Source organism: Brassica oleracea, chromosome C3 (assembly GCF_000695525.1).
Source record: "Brassica oleracea var. oleracea cultivar TO1000 chromosome C3, BOL, whole genome shotgun sequence".
Lineage (NCBI taxonomy): Eukaryota > Viridiplantae > Streptophyta > Magnoliopsida > Brassicales > Brassicaceae > Brassica > Brassica oleracea.
The window spans coordinates 3,047,099-3,072,091 of NC_027750.1; the positions used below are offsets into that span (position 1 = coordinate 3,047,099).

Consider the following 24,993-nt stretch of genomic DNA (forward strand, 5'->3'; position numbering starts at 1 on the left):
GATGTGAAGGAGGCTCGGGGATGTGCGCACTTTGTCTTAGCGTGTGAGATTATTACACAAAAGGTAGTTAATTCCCTTCGTCTCTGTCTGAGTATAATTTGCTTTCTCCTTCCATATAATATTCAAAAGCTTTTATGTGTAGTAGTGCTTTTATTCAATAGTGATCAAGTGCGAAGTCTTGTTTTCAGATTTGAACACAATTAAAATATATAACTTGGGACCGACGTCTCTGTAAACCTAACTGAGAAAAATAATTAGGGATTATAGCTATTGATCAAAAGACTCAAAAACTAGTAATATTGTGAATAAGTAGGCTGTAGGGGCAGATTCAATCATTTAAAAGAAAAAAACAAAACACAAAACTTTATAGCTAATAATGAATACTTTATGGTTAACACTTCTGCAGAAATGAACAATCCACAAGCTGAGGTTGCTATAGTCTTCTTACATCAAATACACACAACACAATCCACTATAACTTTCCAATAAGCAGCTTATATCCATCACAAAACATCAATACATAAACTTAATTTGGGGGGCTTAGCTTGCTCAGAGTCCAGTGTACATTAGGTTCTTTTAGTGTTGATTGGCTCTTAAAGCTCTGAAAGTAATGATGGGGAAACGTAGCTCCCAAGACTTCATGAGCTTATGTTATCTTTATCATCACTGTCTGTGATTGTAACCGTTTGCAGCTTCTGAAAGGAGAGCCAAGACTTCTGCATTAGTAAACTTCGACTCCGCAGCAATGTCAAGAGCTGTTTTTCCTTCTCCATTAACAGCTTCCGGGTCTGCTCCCCTGCAAAATATACACACACTTTGTGTTATTACCAAAAAGGATATAGCACAAGAAGATGTTATAAAGCGGTTCTTCTTAAGTCACCTCGTGAGAAGCAGTCTTGCTACTACCGCTTTGCCTCTGAGAATAGAACAGTGCAGCGGCGTTTGACCACTTGAATCTTTAGCGTTCACATTTGCACCGTACTGCAGCAAAAGCTCCACCATCCCAATGTCTGCCTTCTCACAAGCACAGTGAAGCAGAGAACAACCTCCTCCAGTTTCCTCAGGAGGAATACTCGAAGAACAACAGCCTGAAGAGGTTCTATCGAGTAACTCGTTTCTTAATCTGAGTAGCACGTCCTCGCGCGTTGGTGGCTTCTCCGGTATTAACATTACTCTTGAAAGCGTTAACGAAGAGGTGGAAGATGATTGGCCATCATACACTGAGTTCACATCCGCTTCACCGTTTACAATAAGCCTGTAAACTGCCTTCTTATCGTTGCCACTCACTGCATCCCACATCTGTTGTGCAACTGATTGTGGGAAGTCACAGTCTCTCGATCTCCGAACAAAAAGCTTCTCAGCATACTGAGAAATGATACAACAGAAAGTTTTAATGCACTCCAACATAAGTATTCAAATAAAGGGTAAGAAGCTTAAAGAACCTTAGCTTGTATATACTTCTCCTTGATAGATATCATATCAGCATAGCTTGGTTTCCCAGTGACCATGACCCTTGATTTATCAGACCTGACAATTATTGTGTCTAGGTGATTAAAGGTTCTTATAGCTTTGGATGAGTGAGATGGTAAATATTTTAATTTATAAACATAGTTTTTTACCCTGTTAAGCCTGGCTCAACGTGGAAGGCGCTCCTTGAATGAAGCAACTCCTCCCAGACTGTGTTTGCAAATGTGTTTCCAAGAGCTTGGAACAAAGTTATAACGGAAGGCTCCCATACTTTCACGTCAAGTGTGAGTGATCTAACCTGTATTAACAGCCAAGTTCAGGTTAAGCTCTAACAATCTGAATTGCAAATGAACATCAAAGCTAAGTGTCACTTTCAAGATCCTGATGGACTTCTTCACTCTATATATGGACTAGTTACTATAGAACCAACATATAATTTTTTTTTTTCATCAAAAGATCATTCTATTACTGGGCTGCGTAACCAGATCGGAATAGAACAACCAACAAAGGGTTCTATGAAAAGTGCGGTTCTAGCTAAAAAAATCTGCAGTTTCATTCTGTCCCCGAGGAGTATAGCATATCCTGAAATCTCGAAATCAACATATAACTAAGGGTTTTAGTGATTTACCTTAGATATATGCACACCAAGGTTTCTGTGAACACCAGAACATTCTATACAGACAAGAACCCCTAGATTTAAAGAAGCCCAGTCTGGTTCCGGAGCTCCACAATCTGCACATTTGTCATTCCCAGAGACTTTTTTCAGAACGTCAATGGGCTTCTCACCCTTTCTAATGGACCGTTGTGGCTGGAAGTTTCTTGATGGCCTTTCATTGTACCCCAAAAAGCTCCTCTCACATACAAACTCTTCAGTGTTAGGAATGTCATACTCAGAGCTTTCGTATGAGCTGCTTTCACTAGCGGACCGGTGGTGGCCACTTCCCATGGGACTACCAAAGAGACACTGAATTGCAGCGGAAGGGCAATCATCAAAAACTGCATTGGTCAATGCAAAGGGATTATAAAAATAACACTTACCCGTTCAGGGACCTGAGAGCTAAGTAGTGATGCAATAACTCCAGTGATCTTTTTTATCCAATCCATTTGGTCTAGTGCACTCTCAGCCTGCACTGACAAACATAAGTAAACACTGAGTGAAAACTATTCAAAGTTGAAGGTCTAAGGCAGTAACAAAAACTCTGAATCAAACCTGCAATGTGTAGTTTTTTGAAGGTGAAATGATCCTAAAGCAAAACCTCAGATCTGACTGATCAGCGTCGACTTTAATAGTTGAGGTAAGCAAGTTCACTGTATGACGAGCTACAGACTTCTCATCATGAACTCCACCATGATTATTAGACGAGAGCCACCTACTGAGAAGTCCAGACCCAAGCTCTGAGCTGTTTCTCTGTCCAGAAAGCTGGCTGCTAGCACCCTAAACATCAAATCAACTAACTCAGTGTCTGCAAATAATAGTTCAAGAAGATAAATACAAACTTACAGATGGTTTGCTACATTGCTTTCTGTAATAGTACAGCATTCCCCGGCTGTCAAGAACAAAAAACCGTCGTTTCCAGTCTCCTCTCAGGTTTGAAGAACGTTTAGAGAGATAACCTTGACGTATTGTTTGCACCTGAAGAACCAAAGAAGTGTTAATAGCACTCTTTTAAATATGTTCTCATTCATATATGTACAAAAAAATTTATCAACCTTTCCCCTTGCAGCAGATTGCATTACAGCGTCTATCATTTTGTGAGAGCTTCTACCAATGGCTTGTATGCCATCTCCATTTGGGGATCCATTGGAACCGTTTGAACCAAACCTGCTCTCTCGATCAACTTGTCTTTTGAACTCCTGCATCTTTTCGTCGAGTGCTGCTTGTTCATAGTTTGATCTTTCTCTAGACTGTTTTGCATAGGTCAAGACCTGCCAAAAAAAAGAGTTGAGGTATAGTTATAACTCACATGTGAAACATATATAATCTTAGAAGAGAATTATAGAATTAAACTGACCTGATTGATATATGGTTCCATCTGATGAAGTAACTCATAACCCTGAAAGCAGCCACATTCAGATTTTAAACAAACCTTTTTTAAATTTCTGAAGAAGCTAAGAAACTTACCTGTTTAAAGTACCTAAGATGTGCATCCATAGTTCCACTGACTGCTTCTAAAAATTCAAACCTTTTCTTAGCTTCAACATTTGAAAGAGTAGTCACCTGAGCATTAATTAGGGAAACAAAAGATTACTCCACCAGTAGCTTTAATATAGACTTAAAAAATGTATAATAAAAGATCAAACAAGAGAGTATTACAAGGTTGAACCGAGCTTGCTCAAACATAGACCTCGAAGTGTGAAGTTCCTGACAATGTCAATGTTAGTTATGACACAAAGGAATAAAAAAGTACATGGTATGCCAAAAAAAAATTTGGAATGCACCATACCTGTTCTAAAGCAGCAGCAACGTCACTTCTTGTACCTTTCCTCAACGAAAGAAACTTCTCACGGGCCTAAACCACAAAAAAAAGTTATCAGTTAATCTGTCCAGGTAAGCGAAGACCCACCCCACTGTCACGATAAGATATAAATTATCTTCTACAAATTTGATTCCTAGTAAGAGTTGGTGCTTAGAAAAGTAACATGAACAATTACAACCTAGGTTTTAGTCTTTCCAAACCATCGTATTAGTTCAAACCATGTCAACAGAGTGAGAATACGAAAAAAAAACTCTTGAGCAAACGTATACCTGATCATAGGTAAGACTAGCCTTGTCAAAGCGCTTCCGAGCTTCCTGTGGCAAAAATTATCTCTTAGGATTGCATATCCAAATATAACCTTGTCATGTTATCTATCCTTCCTTGAGAAAATGGAATAAGGAAAATCTAGACTAGCCACAATGTATAAGCAGTCCTAAGAAACTTAACCATTAGCTTTCTCATTGATTGGACCTTCTACAGTGCTAAACCAAACCAGAAATAAATAAACTGGCTATTAAACAAAATGCCTCTCGGCACACCTCGGGTCGGTACTACTACCTCAGTGATGCATAGTATTACTCAGAAAGTAAGTATCCAGCCAAGAAGAAAGCAAGCAGGTTGTACCTTAACCTCATACAAGTCCATATTGGCAAATTGAAGTAATCTGTCATTCAGTATATGTTCCACCTGACAAAGAGAACTCATCAAAACGAATAACTGGAGTGATAAGACTTGATCTAATTTGCATATACAATGTCTTAAGCTAAAGCAGTCTATGTAGAGGCTATTTCTGCTGAATGAAAACAAAACTATCCTAAGCTGATACCACAGAGGTGTTATCAGAGAGAAGGCTGGAGGTGAGGAAACGGAGAGAATGTCAACAGTAACAAACTAGCATACCTGTGAGCGAAGAACCTCCTTATAAGTCCCAATCTCCCTCAACGCAATGGTAAATTTCGTCATTACAGGTCCTGGCACAGCAAGGTAGAGTCTATTATGAGAAGTGAATGCAAAAAGTATGTAGGCAAACAGACAAAACGCTACTGAGAGTTTTCAATAGGCTAAGTGAAGTCAGTCATAGATACCTCCAAAGGCCACACTAATAGGATCATTATGGCCTCCACCAAATGTTTCAAGCGCACTAGCAAAAGCAATGTCTCCATCATACGCCTCTCCTAACCCTTCCCTGAAAAAAAAAATGAAACACAACCTATACGTTACAAGATATATTCTCAAAGAAAACTCTGGATGTACATTTACAATGTGAATAGTTTAGAGCATACGTGTATTTCCGGCAGCCTTTGTAAAACTTGAGACTTCTTTCCCTCAATATTTCTGCACTCTCCTCCATGCTTTGTAACTGTTTCAGACAAAAGGATAAAGCACAAGACTAGAAGGAAAAGTACATAACACAAAGAAAACAGCAAAACACAATCCTATGGTGGACAACGCTGTAATTATACTCAAGTATTTGGAGAATTTGAGATAAACAAGGAACTTCCTTTACACTTAAAGTTGCAATCTTTTTTTACTTGTCCTCTAGAGTGTATATAGAGAAGAACTCTGACTAAATCAGTGAGTATGAGAATTGCTAGCTAAGTGTACACCTTTCTAATCTAGTGTTGGGGGGGGGTATAGGTGTCAGTCGGTGGACACTCAAAATTCCGGATAAATCTTGCCTAATATAACCACCAAACTCTAACCTGAGACGCTAAAGGACTCGAGAGATGAGGACAAAGGTGGAAAGAGACCAACAAGATAAGTAGAAACAAAACCTGTTTGCGGAACATGGGAGAGTCATCAAGCTTGGTGAAATGCATTCTGAGCTAATCTTTACTCCCTCTTCTTCTTCTTGTTCCAAACAAACATCAAAGGCAAGACCTTTATCTCTCACACCGACTCCATAAACGAAGTACAGACAGATAAGTGAAAAAAAAAAAAAGAGATCTTCTTTTCCCTCTTCCACCTAAGCTTCCAGAAATATCAATAAAAGGACGAAAGCACGATGATCTCTTCGCAAGTCTCGAGCCTAGCTTGTTTTTTTTCTTACGGAACACTCAGTGAAATCAAGAAAAAACAGTGGAGAAGTGTGTCGGGAGATGAGAAGAGAGACAAAAGAAAAGAAAAGAAAAGACTTCACCGTCTTCGTGAAAGTTTTTTTTACCGTAAAGACGGCAAACTATCTAGTTCAGTTACTGCCGGAGAATAGATGAAGGTTGGTAGGAGACGGCGTCGTTTCAAGGAGGTTCAAGTTGAAAAGAAAGAGGACTGAGACTGTGCTTTTTTCTGTAAACAGTGGTCTTCTTCTGAGAAAACAAAGACTGTGGATATACCCCACGCGCTTTGAGTCACGTAATGTAAGATAACTTGGTGCGTGTAGTTAACGCGATGCTTAACGGGGTGGATTAATTTAGAACGGGTGGTGGGACCCGTACCTCTTGTTGCTTCTCCATTACCTTTTGTTCTGGAGAGAGTGGGGGAATAAATGATTAAAATGATTTATTTAAATATTCTATAATATAAAATAAAACTCTTAGGATGGAAAAAAATTGTAAAAGCAAAAAGAAAAGAGGGATAATTTGGAAAAAAAGAACACCAAGATCTTTACCTTTTTTCTCTTATTTTGCAGACTTTACAGATTCAACATCCTACTGTATTGTTTAATCAAATTGTATGATCTCTTCTCCAGCTACCAGAAAAGTCAGAAAAATATTCGATATTGAATTTCTCCAGACCCCAGACAGGACACCTGCTTCTGGGTCCTCGCTAAGAGTCATCCCGGTTCCTTGCTACGAAGTATTCCGGGTCCGGTCCCTGGAATCGTCCCCTTCCCCCAGGAAAAAAAAACTTCTGATAAAGAGAACTTTTCATATTTCCGAATATGGAAGAGTTTAACCTACTTCAACCGATTAAGGTCCGCCTTAAAAAAACTATATAAAGGGGACCTAAACCCTAAAGCAAGGAATCAACACTTCAAGACTTAGAAATTAGAGCTAGACGGCTAGAACTATGGTTCATACTCAATACTTTGTAGTTCCGGCGTGTTTACTCAATAAAACATCTCTTCAAATCTATTTCTCTCAAACTCATACGAAATCAATACAAATACTAAGTTTTATTCGTCATTCTGTGGTATTCACAAAGATCCTATACAAAAATCTCCTAACAGTATCTTTACTAGCCAAAATCGCCTTATATCTTCTTGTTCGCAACTGTGGTTTTACAGTGTTGTTCAACTCGGTTGTAAAAGGGTGTACTCCGTAACAATAATCAGATACCATTGTTTATCAGTAGATGAAAGCGTTTAGTTATCTTTAGGTACTTCAGAGTTAGACTAGTCGTGTTGAACGATATCGTTATGACCAACATGTTTAATATTTTGTAAAATGTCGTGATTTATTCTATCTGATTCTTGGTTTTCTTATCAGATTCTCGCATCATTGTATATCTCTCATATGATTTCCGACCTAGTATACTCTAATAAAAAGGACTCATTCGATATCTTTTTTTCCTTTTTAGCTGTCCCCTCTTTCGTCTCCTTTTTGACCTGAGACAGGCCTACTACGGCTCTCGTAAAATCTATTTTTTTATCCTACCTTAAAATATATTATAACCCACACAAATTCTTTCCGAGGATTTTAAAAAGGCCCAAACTAGGAAGTTCCATAATGTCAGGCCCAATTTGTAAAAGTCCATTAGATGAAACAGATGTCTGATCTTTCGGTTTGCTTAGATCTCATCCGTAATTATACCTCCCTTGGAAAATTAATGAGATGGAGGCATGGAGCTACGTACTTACGTAGTACCAAGTTGGTTACACACGGATATGAGATTAAAGCCCATCTAGCATCTTTAGCAGCATATGTAAAGATAGTTTTGATTCCCTTTTTTATTTTCTTCCACCAGTGTAGAGACAACGTAGTACAGTACTACCAAACTGGAAGCAATAATTTGCCTTTGAGACTGGTTGGTAGATTACGCTGAATAGCTATCTTGATAAATGGGGTTTCTTTAAAAAGATTCTGAACACATTCACACTCAAATCCGCCAAAATTTTTTTTTTGCCAAACAACTACAAAAATAGACATATAATGTTAACATCTTCTAAAGTTTTAGGCGAGGCTGAGAGCATTTGACAGAGAATGAAAGAAAGATGGTTATACCAAATGGTCCTAAATATTTTATAAGAGCAGATGAGGCCTTACTTACAAAATATATTCGAACTCTCTGGCTGTTCAAAGAGATGTTATTGAAGAGTTCATTGACATTGAAAAATAAGGTATCCTCTTCTTACTTTCTTTTGATTCATGTCAACAAGTTTTTTACTCTTCGACTGCTGATAAATCATATCATGGGTACCATTTCATTTCTTCAAAGATTTTATTAAAACTCTTGTTGAGTCTTAAAAGGCTTTTACAAGCTTTCGGTACATATGTGAACATAAATCGTAGCACATTTATCCTTTTGTGAAATATGGTTATAGACAAATCCATGGGAAACTCTCACAAGTTAGATATTTTAGTCATTTTACTCACGTTTTCTTTAGTTTAAGTTTGGTGACTTGGTTCAGGTTATGCATATTAAACTAAAAAAATAGAGACTTATAGTAGAAGATGGAGACGACCTTACCTGACACAAGTCACCATACTAAACTGAAAGTCACTAAGAAATGATCTTTAACTCCCTGTTGCTAATTAAGAAATACCTTTCAACGCTGAAATTTACCTGGAAATTCGTTTTCTTTTTCCAGTGTGTTTCTAGGCAATATCCCTCTACACAAAGTCCACTAATATAAGGTTTTCTTTATTAAATAAATGTAAATTTAAGGTTTTAGTTGGAAGGTCAAAATCGTTTTTGTCGTTAGGAAAATGTAGTATATAAATCCCGAAGTAGTTTTGTTGGGAAGACGTAATTTTAAAAGTTACTAAAATATCTAGCTTTTTAACAAAATTATTATATGTTGATAAATGATCAAATGTTAATTTCTAAATATATTAACTTCAAATTAGTTAATAAATACTCCCTTCTTATACAAAAGATTGATGTTTTAACTTTTGCTTTTATATTTTTCAAAATTGGTGTTTTAACTTTAATTAATGTATCTGCTTTAAAAGTAAAATATAAATTAGAATCTAAAATATGAATGGTATAACTTTTTGAAAAGCAAGCAAAACTTGGAAAAAAAAACTAAAAATCAATAGATAATGTGTATTTATTTTTTGGGGAAATTAGACCTAATATACAAGAAAAAATCACAAATTCACTAACTAACCAAAGTCACCCCCTTTCTCCTTATTTCTCTTCCTATCTCTCCATACATTCTTACTAAAAATCTAATTTCTCATTATTTTTTTGGTTATTTCACAAATAATCCCTTTATTTTTTTCGTTAATATGTTTGCAATTTCTATAAGATCAATTTTTCTAATACATAGAGAGTATACAATTGGTGTTCTATAATTCTTTTGTATATTTTATTGAAATATTTATTAAAAATAAGTATGTCAAAAATATAATTTGAATTGAGAAAAAAAACGGTCGTATACATTAGAACAAAAAGAGAATAGACTTGGTGGAATAGGAAAACAGATGTTATGTGATTTATAATTATAGAAAATAGAGAGGATAATAAAGTAAGAGAGGAAAAGACAAGAATTGTTTTCCTCTTTTGAGCTAAACACGCATTTGTATTATTAGTTTAAGATGATTTAACCATGTTCGAGTTGCTTAGTTAAAAATTAAAACATAGTACCACTGAACTGGATAAGACTACGAATGGAGCTAACGCGAGAACCACATAATATCAATAACATTACCAAATTGTATCGTACTATGCTACTGTTCTTGATTTTTATTTTTAACCTTTGTTTTGGTCTTGTGCATTTACACTAAATTTCCAAAACAAAAAAAAGTCCATTGAATCGAGTGAATCAAATCTGGAAACGAGAGAAGAGTCTGCTGCAGGTAAGTTTAAAAGTCTTGTGTTCAGTTGAAACTGTTCCAGTTTTAATCCTATGTGTTGTTCTTTAAGATTATTTTTTTCACTTTTTTAGTCTTAAAGAACTAATGTATCATCTTTCATTTTCACTAGTGAATATTTACAATTTAACAAAAAAGGTATACTTATCACACAAAAAAAACCATATGGTTTCCCATTAGTTATTACTATACTGAAACTTCGTCTGTAATTTCTAGTCGCCAACACTTTCGTCATGACTCACAAGAGTCGCAACTAAATAGTTTTTTATCGGTTGACAAACAAAAAAGACAAGAATTATATTGAACTCTCCATGTAGAGTCTTTCTGGTCCCCGTCTCTGTCTATGAATATTGTTTTCTTGAGCAAGAGTTTCAACTTAATGTGGAAGAATGTTTCGTGGCAGAAATTTCTTGTTGAATTTCCTTTTAATTTTCCACGTTTTCCTGACTCTATTGATCTTCTTCATATTTAATGTAATGACAGGTGCAAAACGTTGACTGTTGAATAATCAGTACTAAATAACTTGTCTAAATTATTTTAAATAATTAAAAATAATTTTGAAGTTCTAAAAGGGGAAAAATATATCGAACAAAATACACCAATTCAGAATTTGTCAAAATTGATAAGGAGTTGCTCAATGATACTCGAACATGTACTTGTTTTGAGTGCCTATTTATTTTTGATTGGTCTTTATGGATTGATCACGAGTCGAAATATGGTTAGGGCTCTTATGTGCCTTGAACTTATAGTCAATGCAGTTAATATGAATCTCGTAACATTTGCTGATTTTTTTGATAATTCCCAACTAAAAGGGGATATTTTCTGCATTTTTGTTATAGCAATTGCAGCCGCTGAAGCAGCTATTAGATTAGCTATAGTCTCGTCAATTTATCGTAACAGAAAATCAACTCGCATCAACCAATCGACCTTATTAAATAAGTAGCATAAATAACAACAAAAGAAAATTCAAAGATATAGAGATTTTATTTTAAAATATCCAGTAACTAAACGTTTTGACACATTGAGGATCAGTTTATAAGAAGAGTTTATCAGAATATTTTTAATTTTAAAACATGAATGGTGTAAAAATGAAATCATATTTCAAAAAGTGAATGCATGAAAAACTTATGCACCAAAGATCTACATATTTTTCTATAAACTTGTAGCATTATTAATTTATTGCTCTCACAATCAAATCATATATTTTCCATGATTCAGTTTAGTTTAACAACGTTTTAAGATTCGTATCACTAGCGTTCTCACATACAATTACACAATTATTAAGCTATGCAAAAAAAAAACAATTATTTCTTTCCTGATTCCTATTCTATATCATTACATTTCTCATATATTATACGTATATTATTATTCTACGTAGCACGGTTCACACGGTAAGGTCTGAGTCTAGTATTCAATCAAAATATCATCCAAACAATGTCTGCTTTCCAAACCGAATATTTAGTTATTTTATCGCTATATATATGACCAAGTATTCACTCTATATTCTCATCTGAATTAGAGAGAAGCAAGCATGAAGCCAATATCCAACAACAACGAGAGATGGGAGGAGAAGCTGAAAGATTTATCTTTCAACGTGAAGCAAATACAAGACAACCTTTTGGAGGAGATACTCACACCTAACCTAAAAACTGAGTACCTCCAACGTTTTCACATGGATAGGTTTGATAAAGAGCTTTTCAAGAAGAACGTACCCGTCGTGACCTATGAAGATATTAAGCCTTATATTGATCGTGTCGTCAATGGAGAGTCATCAGATGTCATATCAAACCGCCCTATTACCGGTTTCTTGCTAAGGTACATAAAGAACCTCTTTCTATTGATTAGTTCTTCTTTCTTATACAAAAAAAAAAACTAAACTCTTGATTTTGTATTTTTGAAGCTCGGGAACTTCAGGAGGTGCACAAAAGATGATGCCATGGAACCACAAGTACTTGGACAATTTAACATTCGCATACGATCTTCGTATGCACGTTATAACCAAGTAGGTCAATTTATTATTTTATTTTTTTTGGAACAGTAGGTCAATTTATTTATTTTCTTGTTTGGTTGGTGATAACAATTCTCTGTATTGATATTTGGTTATAACAAATCTCCTCTTTGTTATTTTTAGGCATGTGAAAGGTTTGGAGGAAGGAAAAGGGATGATGTTTCTCTTCACTAAACAAGAATCCATTACACCTTCTGGCTTGCCTGCTCGAGTCGCAACTAGCAGCTATTTCAAGAGCGACTATTTCAAGAACCGTCCATCTAACTGGTATTACTCGTACACAAGCCCTGATGAAGTCATATTATGTTCTAACAACACACAAAGTCTATACTGCCATTTGCTATGTGGCTTGGTCCAAAGAGACGAGGTTGTGAGAATGGGTTCCATCTTCGCCTCAGTCATGGTCCGAGCAATCAAGTTTCTTGAAACTTATTGGGAAGAGTTGTGTTCAAACATCAGATCAGGCCATCTCAGCGAGTGGATCACAGACCACGGTTGTCGAAGTTCGGTGTCTTTAGTCCTTGGAGGGCCACGTTTAGACCTAGCAGACACAATTGAAACAATATGCAACAAGAACTCTTGGGAAGGTATAGTCAAAAGACTCTGGCCAAACACCAAGTATATTGAAACCGTTGTTACTGGTTCGATGGGTCAGTACGTTCCCACGTTGAACTATTACTGCAGCGACTTGCCTCTCGTTTCAACAACTTACGGTTCTTCGGAGACCACGTTTGGGATCAATGTAGATCCTCTATGCAAACCTGAAGATGTTTCTTACGCTTTCATGCCTAACATGTCTTACTTTGAGTTCATAACAATGGATGGAGACAAGCGTGATGTGGTTGACCTTCAAGATGTAAAACTTGGGTGCACTTATGAACCAGTAGTCACCAACTTCTCCGGTGAGATTAATAAACATGACAAAATTCCATATATTTTACTTATATGGTTTAACTAAATATTTTGAATTTTTTTTTCCAGGATTGTATAGAATGAGAGTGGGAGATGTTCTTGTGGTGACTGGTTTCTACAACAACGCGCCTCAGTTTAAGTTTGTAAGAAGAGAGAACGTGGTCTTAAGCATCGATAGCGATAAAACCAATGAAGAAGATTTGTTTAAGGCGTTGAGTCAAGCGAAGCTCGTTCTGGAGTCATCTGATCTCATTCTGGTGGACTTCACCAGCTATGCTGACACCTCAACATTTCCGGGTCACTACGTGATTTACTTAGAAATAAAGGAAAAAGAGGGAGAGAACAAGAAGAATAATGTGGAGCTCAGTGAAGAGGTGTTCTCAAAGTGTTGTTCAGTGATGGAGGATTCGCTTGACAATGTTTACAAGAGATGTCGGTTCAAAGACGGTTCGGTCGGGCCACTGGAGATAAGAGTGGTGCGTCAAGGGATGTTCGATTCACTCATGGACTTCTTCATCTCACAAGGTGCTTCCATTGGTCAGTACAAGACTCCTAGATGCATTAAATCAGTAAAGGCCTTGGAATTTATGGAGGAGTGTGTGGTTGCCAGGTTTTTTAGTACTTGAAATTGTTGTTTCTTTGATTATAGGTCCAAGATTTACTTATAAATATGTTTGTTGGGGGATGTATAGAATGGTGTTGCGGTAGTATTGTATTTGTACATGTGCCTATGCTGTGTATTAGTTTGTCTGAATGGGAAGTGTCATAAAAAGTAAAAACAAAACAATATCGAAGGTGGAAATGGCTTTCAAGAGTAACAGGCTTTGTGCACACACAAAAAAAAGAGTATCAGGCTTTAATAAAGCCCAATTATCTTTGTAATGAAACCCAAAGCCTTCTTTAACACTTAAAAGTAATCACAACCAAAGAGTAGACTTTAGAGGACAATCCGCTTAGTTTCGTTTTTTTTTTTTTTTAAACGTCTGAACTCAAATAAGAGGAAGTATCAAGAAACATAAGAGATAAGGGAAAAAGACAAAAACCAAAACAAGATAACAACTCAATCCGCTTAGTTTCGTTTCAGTTCAGTATTTTTTTTCGGATTTTTATATGTATTTGACGTTCTAGAGAATCATTAGAAATGTTTTAACCGAAAAAGAAATAAAATTGTTTGTAATTTGATTGGTTTTGGGTTCGGCTTGATGTCATTACGGTTTGGTCAATATACTTTCTCTTTCGAAACTAAACAATATACATGACAAATACTCTAGTAACATTTCTATTTACTATAGATGCCTACATCTATATTTAATATGTATATTTAAGATAAAGTTTAATGAATTTTAATTTATTATGTTTAGTTTATTTTTGGGTATATTTTAAATTAATTCGACAGCTGAGTTGAAATTTTAAACTTATAGATAAAAGACAAATAGAAGTGTTTTTGTATCGGTTTGGTTTGATTTGTCCTTAGTTATTTTTACTCAGTTTTCTATTTATAAAACATCTTAAATATAATTTACGAATCAGTACGATAACATATACACTAAATAGATATAAAATTTTAATAAATTTGTTGATCAAGAAAAAGTTTTGTAAAAAAAAAATGTTTTGTAGATTTGATTGTATTTTTATTGGATGTGGCTCGGTAGTACTCGAAGGTATTTGGTTCAGCTTTGGTTGTTTCTTTCTTCTATATTTAAAATTTTAAATATTAATTAATAAATATTAATTTGACTTGATTGGATTTGACTATTTGAGTAATATCGAATTGTGTTAATCGTGGAGAAAGAAGAAGCGGATTTTGAGATTTCGACTGGGACGGGTTCCATTATATATAATTTAGTTATTTTACTTCATTTTCTCTTCTGGCCATTTTTGGATTCACGAATCACGCCGCTTTTGTTCCTTTTCAAAAAAATAAAACTGCCTTTGTTTCTCTTTTACTTTGCGTCATCAACCTCGGATATGTTCTCTTTAACTTCACAAGGAAAACTACAAATATGCACATAGTAAGATCGAAATAGAATTCGAATTTCAGGTGGTTTTTGTTCATAACATTTGACTTATTGTGATATGGCTGAGCGATAATATCGTGATATCATTACAAAAATCAGTGATTTTAATGATGCTACATTTATGAAGAAATCATATACTATCTCTATTTCTGCAGAGCAGTCGTTTCCATTGTGTTATGGCACAATGTCATCCCCCTCGTTTTCTCTTTATGTTTGAAAGCTGTAATGTGTGTTTCTCTTCTTTGTGCATTTTTGTACTCCCCTTTAATAATATAGATGAAAACCTTTTAAAAAAGAAAAAAATCAAATACTATAAACAGTTACCGGTAAAACAAACATAACAAATCATATATATGTACCATATGTGAATATCCGCTCCAAAAAATTTCTTATACACTTTTTTGTAATATATTAGATTATATTCCCTCTGTTCTGAAATGTAACATGTTTTGGGTAGTATATACTTATTAAGAAAATTATTTTTTACCTAGAAAGTATCATTAAAATTATAAACTAAAAACTATTCAACCAATTACAAAATAGAAATATTAAATTTGATTGGCTACAGAATCTTATATATTGAAATATAAAATTATTCTAAACATCTTACATTTCAGAACAGAGGAAGTATATATTATATATCTTCTAGGTTTTGATAGCTTATTTATCAAATTAATTATTATACTATCAAAATTCACAAATAAAGAATTTGAATCTTTAACTTTAGTCTCATTTATATAATTTCCTTAAATTTTTAATTATTTTCCAACTAACTTTGAATTGAACATGGATAAAAACAAATATAAACAAAAAAAAAACCAGAATAATGACTAGTTCCGTTTTCATTCCAAATTTGTGCGTAACACTGCTCCAAAACATGCGAAGCTTAAGCTCCCAAGAATAAAGATTGAGAAAAAGAAAAAGAGAACTACGAACTCAAATGAACGAACGGTCCCACCCCGCACCATTCCAAAGATTTTATTTATTAATTATTATATCCTCTTTTCTTGTAGATCCTTCTCTTTAAAAACCCTCTATTTCTTGACCTCTTCTTAATTTCCTCATAATATCAATAGCCTAGAGTAAAGAAAACCCTTGATTGCTTCCAACTTGTTCATCACCAAGCCAAGCTCCATGTTCTAGTCGCTCCCTAGAATACTAAGCTTACAATCAATTTGTTCAAACTAGTTGGTTCCTTCCAAGGTCTTGTACACATACGTACCACAAACACGGGTTGTTCTTTCTGTGTGTGTGTGTGCGCGCGCGTGAATTGTAAAAGTGGATCGAAGGTATGGAAAGGGATTGGGTCCACCGGAAACGTCGGCGGCGGAGAACCCTTCTTGGAACGAGTCAGATGTCACCGCCATGATCTCCTCTCTAAGTCGTGCCATCGAGTATCCAACAGCCGACGGACACGACCCGGTCAAAGAAGAGCTTGATAAATCGGATCAACTACAACAAGACCAAGGTAATTAAGTAGTTACATATTAAATCCATATGTTTCTTCACCATATGTCTCTAATAACAGGTTAATCTTTTAGCTAGCTGATGTAACTTGTTAGAATATGTTAAGTAACTTAACTTGCTATTAATAACTCTTTCAATAGTTGCTTGCTTAATAATAAAATTAGGGGGAAAAAGGAATTGGTATGTTAGGCTCAAGTTCAGGTTCAAGTTCAATGCATCTGTCATTTAATTTACTTTCCGTAAAGAACTTTACTTCTGTCTTTGAATTGAACCACCGATCTGGTTACTACGTGTCTGTCTTTTTTTAATACATGTAGACTTCTTTTTTGTTTCTTTTGAAAGTACTAGTTAGATGATATTTTATCAACGTAGGCTTTTAACTCATCAAACATATATATAGTCTACATATGGCTTCTTACCTAACTAGATGTGAGTAATTTTAACCACGCACGGTTCTTTGATTCATTTCAATCAATTAGTACTAATTGTTGTCTTTGATCGATTATTTTTTATCAACTTTATGAGTGTCCTTTATTCTATATTTTGATTTATGTAAACACGATTAACTTGTGTTTAAGGTGAGTTTAACGACCAAAAATGTCATACGACTCATACTCAAAAGTAGTTATCAAAAGTCAAGTCTTAGTTTATATTTTTGTTGATTGATATTCACAACATCACATTTTGTTCTTTGAATTCTAAATTGTATTTATAGATGTGTCATGTCATCCTGTATGCACAATAATACAACTGAAACTAATCATTCATAGAAATAAAAACTCATGTATTCTTTCTAGTTTTTGATGCATTCTTTCATTAAATCGTCTTTTGTTCCTTTCAAGTTAATGAACATTTAAACTAATTTTTCTCAAATTATTTCCTTGCTGTAACTACAATTAAAATCACAGGTATACTATCTTCTCATGCATGTAGTGCACACATGCAGTATTATTATTATTATTATTATTATTATTATTATTATTATTATTATTATTATTATTATTATTTCTGTGTTACATGCAATAATAATTATTTTATTACAACGTTCTTCAAGATCAACCAAGAAAAAGACACTATAGAGGGGTAAGGCAGCGACCATGGGGAAAATGGGCGGCCGAGATCCGTGACCCAAAGAAAGCAGCCCGTGTATGGCTCGGAACTTTCGAGACAGCAGAAGACGCCGCTTTAGCCTACGACCGAGCCGCCCTCAAATTCAAAGGCACCAAGGCTAAACTCAACTTCCCTGAACGTGTTCAAGGCCCATCAACCACAAGCTATGTTGCATCTCAATCTGGCACTGATCATGCCCCAAGAGGAGGTAGTGAGTTAATGAACTCACCTCCTCAGCTTGGTCCATCATCTACTACTACCACTACTACCTCGTGGCCAGTGAATTATAACCAGGACATACTTCAGTACGCTCAGTTGCTTACAAGTAACAATGACGTTGATTTGTCTTACTACACGTCAAGTCTCTTCAGTCAGCAGCAGCAGCCTTTCTCAACGCCAGCTTCGTCTTCTTCTTCCTCCTTAGCTTTCCAACAAACGCAGCAGCAACAACAGCAGCAGCGTGAAGACGAGAAGAGCTATGGTTACCACTATTATAACTACCCAAGAGAATAATACAGTTATTATTGCCTGTCGAATAAGTTTTATAAATCTCTACTGTATTTTCATTTCGGTTTTTACTTCCGTAACCGACGTTGCACCAAAAATGAATGAACGAGACGCATGTGTATCGTTTTTTTTTCGTTTTTTCTTCGTTTTTTCCTTAATTGTTAGTATGATTTGGATTTGTTGAAGTTCAATTTTGACACATGTAATTCCTAGAATTTAAATTCGGAGAAGGCATATACAATGTTGAAAACATATTTTATTTTATGGACATATTTTTAGATGATCAGTTAAAGACGATAATCTCAGAAAAAAACGATATATAGTTAGATCTATAGTTATATTAATAGTATATATAGTCTATGTCATTAAAATAAGAACCAAATATGTAAATAAACCTCTAAAAGAAAACAAGTATGCATGAGAACTGATAGTGTATTTTTATATAATGGTGTTCGAAGGAATTAGTTTTGTCCTAGGGTGGATTGCTAATCTAGAGGTAATTAGTCCAGGCGTTTAGACCACGAACGTATAACTTAGCTGAGAAACCGAGACATTAAGGTTTAGGGAGAGTTATTGGAACATGAATTTCTATGGAATTTGATGATTTTAATAGTTGAGAGGATTTTACAAGTTAACTAGATTTAACAAATTTTATCAAATATTATTACATAGATTTTCATTACTTGTGTATAGAATTCTATTGATTGTTATTAACTTTTAAAATAAGAAATAAATGGTGGTAGAAAAAAACCGGAAAGAAAATCATTTCAATTAAGGCAATTCTTAAACAACTTTTAAAAAAAAATTTGTCACAAAAAAGATCTCAAGAAATAAAATGACCAAAAAATTTAATTTATATTTCTAACTATATAGATATATAAATAATAAATAATAAAAAATATTTTTATATAATTTCGAAATATATGTTTTAAATTTGAATTTTTGTAAAAAAAATTTGAATTATTATTTTTGAAATGTTTTTTTTAAATTCGAAAGTGCTTTTTAAACTAATTTTACAATTTTTATTTTAAATTTTTAATATTTTTTTTCTATTTTTTTAAGTTGTGAATTGTATTATGTTAAAGTTTTGATTTGTATATTATTTCATTCTTCAATTTGAATTTTTGTATGTGAGAGTATTTTATTACATTGATTTCAAAAATCTTATGGATATAGATGATATTTTCAAAGTTTAGTACTATGAGTAAAAACAAAGAAAATTTACATCCCAATAACAATATATTTTAATAGAATATTAAAATCAATGAAAATTAAACTTTTCCAATAACAAAGGATTTTGAGTGGAATTTAAAAATCATCACCCCAATAAAAACGAATTCAATTTAGATTTTAAAAATTCACAAACCAATAACAATGGAATCTCAAAATTTAATAATTTCTCTAGAATTCTTTGTCCAATAACCCCCCTAAGTATTTAGTGGCCTCACTTTACTTGATCGATCAAGAAAAGAGTTAGTTTTTTTTTTGAACAAAGAAAAGAGTTAGGTTCTAACATATTTTTTTAAACTAAATAGGTTTAACCTAAAAGTTTTAACAAGGTAATCTTAAATATCTAGAATCATAAATCTTAATGATCATTCATACATTCCAGTTTCAAGCGGTCCTATATACAACTATCATAAACGACCTATAGTAAATCCGAACAAAAATATGTAATAATGCAACTAAAATATAAATTCACTCGACGGAAATTAGTTCAATAATTTAACTAGCATTTCTTCCGTTTTAATAGAAAGAAAATGTTTTAACATTTTTTTATTTTACAATATACGATATTTTTAAACATCTTGTTAATTTAACCTTTAGAAAACCTTTTATTTTAAATTTTATTTTAGTGATACATTTAAAAATAATTTATTAATTTATATGTATTGAGACAAAAATCATATATTATAAAAAATAGAAGAAGTATAGTATATTTCAGGTTTATAAGAAATCTGGAAACTATTTGAGAATTTGATTCATTCATTCTAAAGAATCTTATAAGAAAAAAAGATAGGTAAGCATTGAGTAAATAGGGTCAAACATTTTTTTTCTTGTTGGTTTAAGTGTGATTAAACAATCACAAACGATCACAGTAGGAATATCGCAATCGCTAATCATTTAAAAAAACAAAAACCGTGTTCAACTGTGAAAATATTCCCAAACCCAAAAAGTGTGTGTAGAATATAGTGAGACTTATCTTTCCACATATTCATGTGTCTTCTTTAGAACGCATTTATGTAAATACATGCATCTATATGTGAATCGGCCCACTAGTTTTTATTATTTATACTCTTTTCACGAAATGACGTTTATTTGGATTATTGGCACATGTGAGAGTAAGACAAACAAACTTGGTCTCGAGATGTACATCGAGCTTGGCCCACCAAAGATAGTAGTTTGAACACCGTGCAACGCTCATTATTTTATTTGATTGGTCTTTCTTCTGATCGTCTCAGCACTTTTCAGCATACATTCCTCACCAGTTATACTATTCATTTAATCGAATATATTAATACACAATAACATTTACATTATAATATCCACACATGTTCATCTGAAAGGTACTGGATAATATATACAAAAAAGTGAAACTTTTATAAATTGAGTAAATACATAGATATATTCCCGGTATCTTGATCCTAGATAGTTGATGTATGAGATTAGATGCGATGATGTAGAACGATAAGTGAAGAGCTTCTTGAGAGTTACGCATGCGGAAAGGCAGAAGGAAATGGGTCCCATCCCACTTGGGTTACGTCAAGTGGTGTTATTTTGAGAGGGCTATCTTCGAGATCCTATGACCCAGTTTTAATCATCTGCAAATCCCGATACATATCTTTCTCAATTCTTTATTTGTTTATGTAGTATAAAATTTCCACAGTCAAATTTCTAACTCGATTATGATACTACAGTTTAACACACAATCTCTACTCTACACTACGTCTAGCAGGGTGTTGTTTTATGTGATCAATCTGACCAAGTGTTCTATGAGCCATTTTCGGTAATTACCTAATTTCTATTAGCTTCAAAAAAAGATATTTTATATTTTATACTATTGTAAACAAACATTGATTAACACGGAAAAATAAAAAAAAATTAGAGAAAAAGACGATTTAAAAAAAATACTAATTTTAGAATTTGTATATTGATAATGTGAATAAATCAATTTACAAGTCTTTACAGTTTACACATATATATACAATCTCAAAATTTAATATTTTTTCCGTTTATGAAAATTTCATTATCTACCAAAGACAGTTTTTCTAATCGATTAAAACATATTGTACAACAAACATTTTGGATACATACCCCCAAATGTTAGTCTTATAACGATTTAATCCGCCTTATGTCTATGATGACCAAATCATTTTATTAATATACTCTAAGTCACTCCATAATCAGTATTTACTTCTAATTTTAACTATTTTTATTTCTCCCGAAATGTTATTTTTCTGAAAGTGATAGGCCATTACTAAGAATCAAAACAATACCCATAAAATGATAACACGAGAGAAGTTGAAAGGGATATGATGAAGTTCCGGATCTATATATCTTTATCGATCTATAGCTATTTTCAACAGTCTTCGGGTATCTATGACACACGAAGACTTTAAGCATGCTTTCGGCTTCAATAAATTCAAACATTGCGGCTGCTTTGCGATGATTCCATATAGTGGAACTTCCCCAGATACAATAATGATCTTCGCATGCACATGCACTCTTATTATTATGTGCATGGATTGATTTCAATATACTGTCAGTCATCTACGTGCATCTTTACTGCTTTTTCTTTTTTTTGCCATCTATAATATTATTTATCAAAAGGTTTATAAACATAAAACCCAACAAACTAAAGGACACCCAAACCGAAACATACAAACCCAACTTTAAAACTAAAAAAGGCCCAAACAATGGCCCATCCAACCCAAACCGAAACAAGACTCGACAGTCCTGCTACGTGTCGAAACCACAGTGACACCGAGGACACGTGTCGGAGCCTCCCATCGCCTTCACCGCTTGGGACAACCCGCCGGACGTTCACCGGAACCGACACATCTGAACCACGATCAATGAAACCACACCGGTTTCAACCAAACTCCATCATCTTCCTCGCTTGATTCAACATCTTGGGAGAGCATCATCGGACAATCGAGATCTCATCTCAAGACTGCAAGCCACCAAACCACCCACAAATCGACTCATCTCCTCGACCGGATCTTGCGGCCGTATAACGCCATGCAAACCCGATCCAAGGCAGAACCACACAGATCTACGAAATCACCAGAGATTAAAACGTCTACCATCAATCCTCTATGACCGACATACAACACGTGCATCTTTACTGCTTTGTTCATTTTCTTTCTCAATGGTATTCATATATATTTATTATTTATTTTCTTAAACACTAATAATTCAACCTTTTGTTTTTAATTGCTAAACGAACGGTGGGCATATCTAATATGAGTTGGTAGGGCTCTCTCTCCTCTCTTTTAGAGAGAGGATTTTCTCATTACTTTCCTTGTTCCCAAATTTAATCTTTCACAAGGAGTAGAGATAAGAGAGTTTCCAGATCGATTTTTGTTTCCGGCGACGCACCTTTTCTTCGGTGGTCGGCCGGTTCTGTCTCCGGCGTCGCGTCGTTACTCTCGATGGTCGTCCGGCTTTTGTCTCCAGCGTCTTTGCCTTCTTCTCCGGCGATGGCGGCTGGCTTTCTCTGGTACACGGTGGTCTTCTCGACGGCGTGTAGCCGGCCTTGTCTGGGTTCCGTTTGTTCTCCTCGAGTGTGATCGAGGTGAGTGACGAGTTTGTGGTGTGCGTGGGCCTTACCTTGGATGAGATCTCGATCTCGATTTCGTTTTCGATTTCGATTGAACTCTCCAAAACGTTCGCTTGAAGAAACTGATTCCGGCAATCTTCCAATACTGTCGTTGGAGATGGATTCGGTGCCTCTGGTTAAGGTCCTGGTTGAATTCCGAGTGGTGGCTCTGATTCCGGCGTGGTCCGGCGTGGTTGCGAGACGCGTGTCTTCTCTAGTTGTTAGAGGTTGACACGTGTCTCTTTCTTTCGCTAACTTCAACACGTGTTTGCGCGTGTTTTCGTCGGTTTGTCCGAATCGGTGATGTGGGCCGCAGACCATGTTTTTAGTTGTTGGGTTTTTTTTGGTTAGTCTATTGCTTTGGGCTTTTAGAAGTTGGGCTTTTGCCCTTTAATAAAATTTCAGATGGAAAAAAAAAAAAAAACGAACGGTGGGCAAAATTATGGTTTCACAAAAAAAAACTACTCCATCCGTTCCCGAAAGTAAGATGTTTTAGATTTTTCTCTTGTTCCGCAAAGATAGATTTTCTATATGTTTAAGGTATTTTTAATATTTTTAAGAAACATTAAATAAAATTATTTGAATTGATTAAATTTCATTGGTGAAAAGTTATTGGAAAGTGTATAATAAAATAAAAGAACAATTAAATTATAAACATTGATTGAATTCTTAATAAACGTGAATACTTTAGAAAATTTTATTTTCGGAAATAGAGAGAGTACTAAACAATTTTTTTGAAACGTGGAATATCGTGAATCTACGGAAGAATCCATACTAATTTTTATGAAAATGTACAGTTCACGGATAGCTCTTTCTTTCTCCATATATACAACTAAGCCGAAAGCAAAAACATATACATTCGTATAAGTGTCCAATAACCAATACTGCTCCTGGCAGAAGTAAAGAAAGCACGTGCTTTCGTACCGGTTTTGATTAACAAAATACTCGTATCATTAAAGTTGAAATAAACACAAGAGAGAGATGCATGGTTCAGAACTCTTGTTACTATATAAATTTTTTGGGTGTTTAATTGTAGACTAATAATTGATGTTTGCTTCTAGATCAGTTTTTCGGAATCGGACCTGCCAATGCCAAGAGCGATATAACTAAGTTTTGCGCATGAAATATATCAAATTTGAAACATATTAGTGTCTAAGTCCGTTTTCTTACCGCTTAACCAACCACAAGATCTGTTTTTGATTATTAAAATTTGTGTAAAACCGATTTTTTTTATATAGTGTAAAATCATCTCCAACCCATCTCTACTTTCATCTCTATATTTTTCTATAAAATAGAAAAATTATATTATAGAAGTGAATTTACTTCAATGTGCCTCCATAATAGAATTTCTCTATTTACAAGAGAAAATATAGAAATATATTATTTCACCTCTAAATATAGAGATAAAAAATAACTTTCATCTATATTTTTCTCTAAAATAGAAGAATTCTACTATAGAAGTGTACATTGAATCAATTCCAAATCTATAATAGAAATCTCTATTTTAGATCAAAATACAGAGACATGCATCGGCATGCTCTATGGTTGGAAATAAGTTGCATGTTATATATACCTCTATCCGTTTTAAAGATTTTAATTGGTTAATATCAAAAATTAAAAGAATGGTTTTGTACACATGTATATACGTTTTCTTTGTCAAGGCTTTGATGAGATGATGCTACGTAAGGGAAAAAGCTCATGGCTCATGCAATGGCTGTCAAAATCATTGAACACAAATTAAAGCCTTTTTACGCACCTAAAGTCCAAGATAAGTTTACGGGAGGAATAAGCCCAAAATAAGTGTAATCTAAATCAAAATCTGAAAAACAGTGAAAATTATAAACCCAAGAAGAGATTAGGCTTTGATTCTTATAGCATCTCCAACCCTTCCCTATATTTACCTCTAAATGCTATAATAGAGTAAAATCAGCTCCAATCCACCCCTATTTCTTCCTCTAAAATAGAGATTGCTATTTTTTCCTCTATATTTAGGGGAAAAAATAGCATTCCTCTATAATAGAGACAAACTTTTTTATTTACAAAATAGTTCTCTAATATTTTATGATTGTAACTAAAATACTTATGTATGAAGAAATACAATTCTTACATATAAAATCACACCTTTTTGGTTACGTACTAATTATTAATTTTTATAACTATAGTTATAATTAAAATAAAAAAATATTATTTATTTAAAAGTCAATTATAATTAAAATAAAATAAAAAA

General features: G+C 34.1%; 3 protein-coding genes across 5 annotated transcripts; 2 read left to right on the forward strand and 1 right to left on the reverse strand.

Moving 5' to 3' along the window:
- Positions 1-391: 391 nt before the first annotated feature.
- LOC106336008 (ADP-ribosylation factor GTPase-activating protein AGD3-like) lies at positions 392-6,209 on the reverse strand. The gene is made up of 19 exons (XM_013774715.1): positions 5,720-6,209; positions 5,228-5,304; positions 5,030-5,130; positions 4,845-4,915; positions 4,569-4,631; positions 4,214-4,258; positions 3,912-3,977; positions 3,782-3,829; positions 3,590-3,685; positions 3,480-3,521; positions 3,178-3,393; positions 2,969-3,100; positions 2,678-2,902; positions 2,506-2,592; positions 2,096-2,431; positions 1,620-1,765; positions 1,443-1,527; positions 881-1,365; positions 392-796 (listed from the first exon to the last, which is right to left on the reverse strand). The coding sequence occupies exons 1-19, from the start codon at positions 5,762-5,764 to the stop codon at positions 664-666; spliced, it is 2,499 nt and encodes an 832-aa protein (XP_013630169.1). The 5' UTR covers positions 5,765-6,209; the 3' UTR covers positions 392-663.
- A 1,766-nt stretch (positions 6,210-7,975) lies between these two features.
- On the forward strand, positions 7,976-13,620 carry LOC106329504 (4-substituted benzoates-glutamate ligase GH3.12). Of its 3 annotated transcripts, XM_013768180.1 has the most exons (6): positions 7,976-8,223; positions 9,856-9,907; positions 11,442-11,737; positions 11,823-11,924; positions 12,054-12,832; positions 12,912-13,620. In XM_013768180.1, exons 3-6 carry the CDS (start codon positions 11,454-11,456, stop codon positions 13,466-13,468), a joined length of 1,722 nt encoding a protein of 573 aa, XP_013623634.1. In that variant the 5' UTR covers positions 7,976-8,223; positions 9,856-9,907; positions 11,442-11,453; the 3' UTR covers positions 13,469-13,620. The 3 variants fall into 3 exon arrangements, with proteins under 3 accessions (XP_013623634.1, XP_013623632.1, XP_013623633.1); XM_013768178.1 differs by lacking the exon at positions 9,856-9,907; XM_013768179.1 differs by lacking the exon at positions 7,976-8,223 and having other exon boundaries at positions 9,528-9,907.
- A 2,236-nt stretch (positions 13,621-15,856) lies between these two features.
- On the forward strand, positions 15,857-18,159 carry LOC106328833 (ethylene-responsive transcription factor ERF113-like). The gene is made up of 2 exons (XM_013767359.1): positions 15,857-16,328; positions 17,382-18,159. The coding sequence occupies exons 1-2, from the start codon at positions 16,226-16,228 to the stop codon at positions 17,948-17,950; spliced, it is 672 nt and encodes a 223-aa protein (XP_013622813.1). The 5' UTR covers positions 15,857-16,225; the 3' UTR covers positions 17,951-18,159.
- Positions 18,160-24,993: the final 6,834 nt, after the last annotated feature.

Bases quoted from the DNA above. Each gene is read 5' to 3' on its own strand.
- LOC106336008 (XM_013774715.1), bottom strand. From the start codon at position 5,764: ATGCATTTCACCAAGCTTGATGACTCTCCCATGTTCCGCAAACAG. The intron at 3,686-3,781 runs GTAATACTCTCT...ATTAATGCTCAG, and splicing joins AGCAAGCTCGGTTCAACCTT to GTGACTACTCTTTCAAATGT. The intron at 797-880 runs GTGACTTAAGAA...TATATTTTGCAG, and splicing joins GCAAGACTGCTTCTCACGAG to GGGAGCAGACCCGGAAGCTG.
- LOC106329504 (XM_013768178.1), top strand. From the start codon at position 8,098: ATGGTTATACCAAATGGTCCTAAATATTTTATAAGAGCAGATGAGGCC. The intron at 11,738-11,822 runs GTACATAAAGAA...GTATTTTTGAAG, and splicing joins ATTACCGGTTTCTTGCTAAG to CTCGGGAACTTCAGGAGGTG. The intron at 11,925-12,053 runs GTAGGTCAATTT...TGTTATTTTTAG, and splicing joins CGTATGCACGTTATAACCAA to GCATGTGAAAGGTTTGGAGG.
- LOC106328833 (XM_013767359.1), top strand. From the start codon at position 16,226: ATGATCTCCTCTCTAAGTCGTGCCATCGAGTATCCAACAGCCGACGGA. The intron at 16,329-17,381 runs GTAATTAAGTAG...ACGTTCTTCAAG, and splicing joins TCAACTACAACAAGACCAAG to ATCAACCAAGAAAAAGACAC.